Consider the following 9,512-nt stretch of genomic DNA (forward strand, 5'->3'; position numbering starts at 1 on the left):
ATGAAATATATTATATATATAGTTGTCTGCTTCCCCTGAAATATTTATGTAACAATGTTGTGATAGTAGCTAAATTGTATATATTATTATATATATTTATTTTTGTGTGTGTGTCTTTGTTATTTATTTATTTTGTTTTTTTCCTGTTATATTTATTATGTTACTGCTGTTTGTATTATTATTATTATTATTATTATTATTATTATTATTATTATTATTATTATCATATGTTGGAGTCTGCCCTCCTCACCTTTGCTCTCACCACGCCCTCTGACGTCAGGCCAAATGACGTTGTACGTCGTCACGTTTTCCGGGTGGCCATGTTGGCTTCTTGCGTAATGTAGCTAGGACGATATCACTATGGAAAGGACTCTCTGACCACGGTGAAACTTACCTTCGGAAGTACGTGAATTTGTATTTTTTTTTTAAATAACACAGTAACTATAAAGCTGTCGTAAGGCTGAGGGACAGAATGACCTTGGTGACAGGCTGTGTAAAACTAGTCCGGGTGTGACAGCTAATGCGGCTAATGCTAATGCTAACCAATGACAACGTTAACTATATTACTACACAATCCCATATATCCGTCTTAAACCAAAGGAAACTGCTAACTTACTTAGGTTTAAGACCTTAATGTGGGACTGTATGTTCATACAGTTAACGTTGTCTTTGGTTAGCATTAGCATTAGCCGCATTAGCTGTCACACCCAGACTGATAAGAGGCTGCGACTATTTTCAATATCGAATAACGTCTCGATCATTTCCTCGATTAGTCGTTTGGTCTAGATAATTCTTTAATTTATAAATGCTAACGACAATAGCGTAGTTATTGTGCAGTTTTTGAACTATATGGCTGCAACTAACGATTATTTTCATTACTGGTTTGTTGTTTGGTCCATATAATGTCAGGAAATGATGAAACACATGCATCAACGTTCCCCAAACCACTACTTTAATTACATCAAGCTGATCATACTTACATACTTTAACTTAAGTGGGATTTTTCATGCAGGACTTTTACTTGTAATTGAGAACTTTACATTGCTGTGAAGGTACTTTTATTCAAGTAAAGGATTCAGTTTACTATCTTAGAGGACCAAAGAAACCAGAAAATATTCACTTTTGAGAAGTTGGAATCAGAGAATTTGGACTCTTTTTTTTTCTTAAATAAACGATTGACTGTCAAAATAGTTTGCGAACAATTTATAATAGTCGGTAACTAATCGATTAATCACTGCAGCTCTATTAGAGACAGTTTGTAGGTTTGGTTTTGTCAGTGTCGCCCAATCAGTAGTAGCTACATTTAGTGTCAGCATCTTTTATTTTATGATACGGATGTGCTGGTATCAAATGTTCAAGCTACAATTATCATAGGTATAAATATCACGGTGAACGGTATAATCACAGCTTTGTTGGACTGAAAACAGTTTAAATATTTTCAGAAACTGCAATTTGTAAACACACACAGAACATAATACCATGATTATTATACAGAAAGTTTGGACTCTCTCTATCGTTGAACCTTACGATTAAACACCCGTAAACTAGCCGCACTTCAGTGTGTTTACAACTAATGTCAATATAGAAAGTCATATCCAGAGTAGCTACAACTGGACAGACAGGAACCTGGTTCTCGGTGGTTTTTCTGCCTCTGTTTGTCTAATAGAAACTTTCCTTGTGGCTAAACAAAATCAAACTTCTAATGAAGGCAGGAGCACTGCTGTGAATGATGATAATAACAGTAATAGAAATGGTGACAGTATAGATACCGTCTGCATGTTTCATTGTGTTATATAGTAAAAATTGTATACCTGCAAATCTATACGTGCAAGTTAAAGTTAGATCAATTAACTCCTCCTTTTTTTTTTAATACAGCAGAAAGGTGCGAGTCTGACACCATGTTGGCACGTCTGTTCAGGCTGCACGGCCTGCTGGTGGCCTCCCACCCGTGGGAGGTGATAATAGGCACCCTTGCCGCCACCGTCTGCCTCATGTCCATGAACGGCCTTGCAGCCAACAGCCAGATGTGCAGCTGGAACGAATGTCCCAAAGTGGAAGAGGTGAGTGCGCTAGAGAGAGAGAGAGAGAGAGAGAGAGAGGAGAGACAGGTGCGGCTGAGGAAGAATCACTGCTCAAGTTGTGTCTAGACGTTAACGAGATCACACGTCTGTGCCTTTTTTTTTTTTTGTTTGTCCTTGTAGAAAGTCCACAGCAGTGATGTCATCATCTTAACGGTCACACGCTGCATCGCGATCGTTTACATCTATTTCCAGTTTAAGAATCTTCGGCAGCTGGGATCCAAATATATACTGGGTCAGTATGATGTGAATGAATTTGTGCAGGTGCATGACGACACTCAGCTTTACTTTAAGTACAACACACAGTTTATGTTTAAACTCTCAGTAATCTGTTTGTTTTCTCTTCTGCAGGTATCGCAGGTTTATTCACGGTGTTTTCCAGCTTTGTTTTCAGTACGGTGGTCATCCACTTCTTCGGGAAAGAGCTGACGGGCCTCAAGTAAGTGTTCAATATGCACTAATATATACTGCAGATAATACTGATCATTCACTAGTGTAGCATTGCTGTTGAGTATATAGTGCCTTCCCTTCCCAGAGATCAAGAAAATTGAGATTAGAGCTGCAACAATTAGTCAAATTAACTATTAAATGAATCCAACTGTTTTGATAATTGTTTGGAGTCATTCTTTAAGAAAAAAAAGACCAAATTCTCTGATTCTAGCTTCTCAAATGTGAATATTTTCTGTTTCCTATGATAGTAAACTAAATATCTTTGAGTTATGGACTGTTGCAGCCCTTATTGAGATTGTCATATTACTGAATGCATGTTGAAGTTCAGCGTCGTCAGAGGACTCTTTGCTCCAGTTTTTGGAACTCTTTGGCTTTCCAGAAATGTGGACAGAGGTTACAGTGAGAATACCCATCATTCCCTGATTGTCATTTGACTCTTCTCCCCCCGCAGTGAAGCGCTGCCGTTCTTCCTCCTGCTCATCGACCTGTCCAAAGCCTGCGCGTTGGCCAAGTTCGCCCTCAGCTCAAACTCTCAGGTAACATCACACACTTTGTCTCGGCACATGTACTAACTGCGACTGAGCTAAGATTCATACGTTCGTATGGAGAATGTAGTTGAGGCGTCACTGACTGTGTGTGTGTGTTGTGTGCAGGAGGAGGTCAGGGAGAATATCTCCCAGGGCATGGCCATCCTGGGTCCCACCTTCACCCTGGATGCTCTGGTGGAGTGTCTGGTCATCGGGATCGGCACCATGTCGGGTAAAGAATGTTTATATTCTTCTATCTGAACAGTGGCAGCTGTGTCATATTTAGTGGACAGAATAATATCTGGCAACTATTTTATAATTAAATAATCAATTTTTCAAGCAAAAAGTTGCTGGTTAACAGCTCTAACATGTGACAATTTGTTGTTTTTCTTGGTTTTACATGAGTGTATATTTAATATTTTGGGATTTTGGACTATTTGTTGGATAAAATTAGATGTTTGAGGATCTCAGCTTGGACTCCAGGATGTTGTAACAAGTGTTTTTCAACATTTTACTGATGTTTTATTGACCAAATGATTGTCAGATTAATCAGTAATAAAATAATCGTTAGTTGCAATTTGAAGACATTACTGTGGCCTCTGAGAAATGATGATTATGAATATATGTCATAGACTAAACGACAAATTGATTAATTGGGAAAATAATCATCAGATTGATTGCTGATGTAAATAATCTTCAGCAGTTCTCCTCTCTGTTATATTCCAGGTGTTCCTCAGTTAGAGATCATGTGTTGTTTTGGCTGTATGTCCGTTCTGGCCAATTACTTTGTCTTCATGACCTTCTTCCCTGCCTGCGTCTCGCTGGTCCTGGAGGTAAGAATGATTCGTGACTTTTAGGAGGATTATAAGATGTGAAAGTGAGTTTTTTGCATCTCGGTGCTCATGTGTGTTTTTTCGTGTGAACAGCTGTCCAGAGAAAGTCGTGAAGGCCGTCCTATCTGGCAGCTGAGCCACTTCGCCCGTGTGCTGGCTGAAGAAGAGGACAACAAACCGAATCCTGTCACCCAGAGGGTTAAAATCATCATGGTGAGGAACTGCTTTGTTAGATGGGATGTTTAGTCAAAGCGTTATTCCTCTGGATCCACATCAGGCTAAATATGTTATTGTGCGATGTCACCTTTCAGTCTCTGGGCCTGGCTTTGGTTCACGCTCACACTCGACTAGCAGCCGAGCGTTCGGGTCACAACCGCACCGTGGAGGGACCCGTAGAGAAGAGACTGGACTCCGGCGGCACCATGTGGCCTCTGCAGCTCTCCAGGTGAAATATGTTTCATTCTCTTAATACTTCACATATTATTCCCGTTCATAACCCGCCGATAAACAACTCTGTTCATCTCTCCTCACCGTCTACCAGCATGGACCTGGAGCAGGTGATAACTCTGGGTCTGGCCCTGCTCCTGGCCGTGAAGTACGTCTTCTTCGAGCAAACGGAGACAGAGTCCTCCCTGTCCCTCAAGAGTCCCATTATCAGCTCCCCTCCCACCCAGAAGCCCAGAGCAGCCGAGGACTGCTGCAGGAGGGAATTCCCACCTCAGAAACCCCAGAACAGCACCACAGCAACTGACCCTCCCTCCTCCTCCTCCGCGGCCGCGTCAGACTCTAAACTTTCCACTGAGGCCGGCACGCCGTTCAGAGAGAAGGGTGAGACTTATAATGAGTCCTGCAAGCTTTAATAACGTCTGCACTCACTCGCTCACTGCTTTTTTATTTATTTTTTTTGTGCTTAACCTGACCTTCGTCTCCTTCCTGCTTCCTTTACATCAGATGTGACTCAACCTAAAGCAGCCTCGGGGGAGAACATCGGCCCCTGTGTTTCATGTTTCGAGGAGTCTCTCGCTCCTTGTAGCTCTAATCCGGAGCCCCGACCGCTGGAGGAATGCATGAGCATCCTCTCAGATCCTCAGGTAAAAGTCACCAGAGCAGATTCTACAAAGCACAAGATACACTTTTTATATTTATCCAAAGGTTTAACAAATACACCGGTTCGCTCTCCATGCTTTTCCAGAGAGGTGCTCGTTTCCTTAGCGACACAGAGGTGATGAACCTCGTCGCCTCGCGTAACATCTTGAACTATAAGCTGGAAACTGTCCTGGAGACTCCGGAGAGGGGCGTGGCCATCAGGAGGGAATTGTTATCACCTAAGCTACCCGTCGCCTCCGCCTTGACTCATCTGCCTTATAAAGACTACGACTACTCGAAGGTGCCGGCAGCATCTTCTAACCTTCTAGCGGATTTTATTTACTCACGTTTTATCAGCAGATGAAATGTTTCTGTGTTCTCTCATCACAGCTGAAGCAGCTTGTGTTTTTTTGCTCTCTCGTCCCGTAGGTGATGGGAACCTGCTGCGAGAACGTCATCGGCTACATGCCGGTGCCGGTAGGAGTGGCTGGTCCTCTTCTGTTGGATGAGAAGCAGTTACACATTCCCATGGCGACCACAGAGGGCTGCCTGGTGGCGAGCACGAACAGAGGATGCAGGGCGCTTTCTGTAAGTGAGGAATAACTGTTTTTTTAATCTGCTACAGCAACATATCTGCTCTGTAAAAATCAGAATTTTTTTATTTGATGATGGTGCCGTGTAGTTTTACATCACATCATCCGCTTACGTAGCTGGAGTCCTTGTTTCAATACAGCAAATCAAATCTTGCATGAAGTGATAACATGTAAAAGACATGTTGACATTGTTTTTCACTGCAGAGATGATTAAATGGGATTTCTGTGTGTGTGTCTGTTTTCCTTCCTGTCCAGCTGAGCGGTGGATGTCGCAGCAGGATCCTAGCTGACAGTATGACCCGGGGTCCTGTTGTGAGGCTGCCCTCAGCGTGCCGGGCCGCAGAGGTCAAAGTCTGGCTCGAGACCTCCGATGGTTTCAGCGCGATCAAAGAGGCCTTCGAACAGACCAGCAGGTCAGTGGAAACACTGCGGCTGAAAACATTACACGCATGATTGAAGATATGGCAGTTTCCCGTAGTCACAACTGTGAAATGTGTCTGTTAGTACTCCAGGATTTACACTCCTTAAATAAATGTTTGCACTCGCTAGGTTCGCTCGTCTGGAGAAGCTGATGGTCGGCTTAGCCGGGAGGAACTTGTACATCCGCTTCCAGTCGCAGACAGGAGACGCCATGGGCATGAACATGCTCTCCAAGGTATGACCCAATCTTGTGTGGCAAGTCAGACGTCAATGTAACGTTTGTTCCTCTCTTTAGTCAGTCAGTAAGCCTTTAAAATAGACAGTAGACAGATGACAGGAAGTGATGGAGAGAGATGCAACAAAGGTCCCAGTCAGACCTGAACCGGGGACGTGATGTTTTCTTACACGTCTGCTTCGATAAAACACTGAAGAGTGTGTTGTCGTCTCCCAGGGGAGCGAGCAGGCTCTGCTCAGGCTCAAGCAGCAGTATCCAGAAATGGAGGTGTTGTCCGTCAGCGGCAACTACTGCACCGACAAGAAGTCTGCCGCCATAAACTGGATCATGGGCCGCGGCAAGTCTGCTGTGTGTGAGGCCACCGTCCCCGCCAAGGTGGTCAGAGAGGTAAAGACACGGAATACAAACTGCTCTGTTAGCATCTCCCTAACCCAGGAACCAAGTCACCAGTTCATCTGTTCAAACTAAAACAAACCTTTCATGTGTCTGCAGGTGCTGAAGAGCAGCACGGCGGCTCTGGTGGAGCTCAACATCAACAAGAACCTGGTGGGCTCGGCCATGGCGGGAAGCATCGGGGGCTTTAATGCTCATGCTGCCAACATTGTAGCAGCCATCTACATCGCCTGCGGACAGGTGATTAATCACTCTGATCAGCTGAACTTTAAAGTTTTATATACAAAGATGACAAACGACTGAGAAACAAGGTTGTAACTCACAGAATACTTGTAACTGCAGAGCATCTTCAGAATACTCAAATAATAACTGATGCTAAAACATATTTTGATTAAAGCTTCAAATAGTGATTATTTTCATCATCGAATGATCTGTAGATTCTTTTCTCAGTCAGTCGTTTGGTCGATAAAATGTCAGAAATTGGTGAAAAATGTCGATCACTGTTTCCCAAAACCCGACATGATCTCCTCACGTCTTCTTTTGTCCCGACATTCAGTTTATTATCATAAAGGATTCAAGAAACCAGAAAAATAAACAAGAGATTTGTTTCACGATCAATCAACAATCAAAAAAGTAACAAATTTTCTGTCCATTGACTAATTTTTGCAGCACTGATTTTGATTAGATATTTAAAATAATGGCTGATAGGAATGTACTACTCTCCAAAATGTGTCACAGATTAAAAATGATCAGTATGACGACCTGATCCATCCATAAATGATGGATCATGTATTGATAAATGTTCCTCAACAGACAGATTCACTTCCTGTTCAGATATAAAAAGACAAACATGGAATCAGAGTCACAGGTGAGCATTGATTTATCGTTGATATCATATCTCAGGACCCGGCTCAGACGGTGGGGAGCTCCAACTGTATCACTCAGATGGAGCCTGCCGGTCCAGACGGGGAGGACCTGTACATCAGCTGCACCATGCCCTCCATAGAACTGGGAACTGTGGGAGGAGGCACCAACCTGCCGCCACAGCAGGCCTGTCTGCAGGTAACCGTCACTTATACACATCAACAACTTCCTGTCATGACGACTTCATGCTCTGAACTATTAGAAATGTTTGTTTGCAGTAAATACACAAGTAAACTACTTGAGAAAACGTGGAAAAGTGGAGAATTACAAATAAAAACACAGACGTAATTATGAGGATCAGAAGAAAATGAATAAAAATGTAGAATAGAATAAATATAATTTGTAGAAGAAAAACACAAAAGCAAAGTATTTATGATTTATTTTTGAAAACATCAAAACTGCAGAACAGGAGAGAACTTTAAAGTTGATCCTGCTGTGACTGCAGGATGTCAGAAGAGCTTTTAAAGTCAGCTGATAAATAAATAAACATGCTGGATTTGAATATCGTCTGCTGAACATAACGAATGTGAAAGGTTAAAGAATAACTAACACAACCAGGAACATACTGGTAAATGATTTATTCTTCTCTCTCTGGTTATTCAGCACTCAGATGTTCCATTAATATAAAACCTTCACATTGATGATCCGTCTGTGTCTCTAGATGCTTGGTGTCCAAGGCAGCAGCCCCCACGAGCCCGGCGAGAACGCCCGTCAGCTGGCCCGGGTGGTTTGTGCCACCGTCCTGGCGGGAGAGCTCTCCCTGATGGCCGCTCTGGCTGCCGGACACCTCGTCAAGAGCCACATGATCCACAACAGGTCAGAGATATCACTCGCTCCGCTATTTGTTGCCTGAAAAACGTTGTTGTTCTCCCACCGTGAGTGCTGACTTTGCTCTGTTTCTCTCTCTCTTCTAGATCTAAAACAAACTTAACACAAACACCTTCGTCACAGCCAGAAAGCTGCGTGACATAAAAATGTTGCAGCTTCATCCTTGGAATCAGTCAGAGAAGGAAAAACCCACTCCAGACACCTGCAGAAGACTGTGCTGAGAGGACTGAAGCGTCTCTGAATGAAGGAAGTGCTGCAGGGACATTAAAAAAGTCTCGACACGCACTGAAAGACCTCGACCTGACGTCTGCTCGCTTTGTTTGTCGCCCGACTGATTGCAAAAAGACCTTCTTTTTTTTTCTGAGATGTTATGTTGCAGCTACTTCTTCGTGCCATTTGTCTGCATCTGAATGTTGCACTAGTGAGACAAGTTGACTTACATTTTTTTGAGAAAGGCCACAACTGTGAATCACCGACGGTGTTTGGATTAGTTCAAATCCACCAAGCTGCACAAAGAACACGTCAACCTGTGCCTCCAAAAAAAAGCAACACAGCTGAAACTTTTTTTTTTTTTGTTTTGCACTTGCCAAAGGTTCGCTTGAGACAGCGCTGTAACAAGTTTAAAATGCCAACTTTCTGCCTGAATGTATGTTGTATGATATCAGTGTTGTAGGATATCTCTTGCGCTGCTGTATTAGCAAGTGTACCTGAAAAAAAAGCAGCCGCCGTCAAGAGGTTTCTGTCTCTAAACGGTTCCTTCTGACTCTGAATAACCGACTTGATAAATCGTTAAAAGGCAGGATGATTCTTTGTGTCGAGGCCAAATAGGAAAACCGGAAAATCAAAGCCATATAATGTAACTTAACGAGCTTTTATGGTGCACTAATTATATGTTACAGTAGGAGGATGGGTTTAATGCATAATCTGATCACTGACCAGAGACGCTGCAGGGCCGTGAACTGTTCAGAACCGGCCCTACGTGTCTCTAAAGATAACCTTTCACATGTTCTCTGATACGTTTTTAAGCTATTTAACATGAAAAGATTGTACTATGTTTTATTTAAAAAAAATAAATAAAGAAAACACTACGTTCCCTCTTTGTGTCATGTATCGTATTGCAGCATGAAGAAACGTCTCCAAACAGA

At 42.7% G+C, this 9,512-nt stretch overlaps 1 protein-coding gene across 2 annotated transcripts; it reads left to right on the plus strand.

The window, feature by feature from the left end:
- The first annotated feature begins 294 nt into the window (after positions 1-294).
- On the plus strand, positions 295-9,460 carry LOC121885218 (3-hydroxy-3-methylglutaryl-coenzyme A reductase-like). 2 transcript variants are annotated; one of them, XM_042394444.1, is made up of 20 exons: positions 295-402; positions 1,876-2,060; positions 2,202-2,313; positions 2,430-2,517; positions 2,980-3,064; positions 3,182-3,287; positions 3,782-3,888; positions 3,982-4,101; positions 4,200-4,333; positions 4,430-4,716; positions 4,840-4,979; positions 5,081-5,275; positions 5,404-5,562; positions 5,823-5,980; positions 6,117-6,222; positions 6,439-6,609; positions 6,715-6,855; positions 7,519-7,677; positions 8,201-8,355; positions 8,454-9,460. In XM_042394444.1, the coding sequence occupies exons 2-20, from the start codon at positions 1,899-1,901 to the stop codon at positions 8,509-8,511; spliced, it is 2,643 nt and encodes an 880-aa protein (XP_042250378.1). In that variant the 5' UTR covers positions 295-402; positions 1,876-1,898; the 3' UTR covers positions 8,512-9,460. The 2 variants fall into 2 exon arrangements, with proteins under 2 accessions (XP_042250378.1, XP_042250379.1); XM_042394445.1 differs by having other exon boundaries at positions 303-402; positions 1,879-2,060.
- The last annotated feature ends 52 nt before the right edge of the window (positions 9,461-9,512 follow it).

The sequence above is a fragment of the Thunnus maccoyii genome, chromosome 19 (genome assembly GCF_910596095.1).
Source record: "Thunnus maccoyii chromosome 19, fThuMac1.1, whole genome shotgun sequence".
NCBI classification, from domain to species: domain Eukaryota; kingdom Metazoa; phylum Chordata; class Actinopteri; order Scombriformes; family Scombridae; genus Thunnus; species Thunnus maccoyii.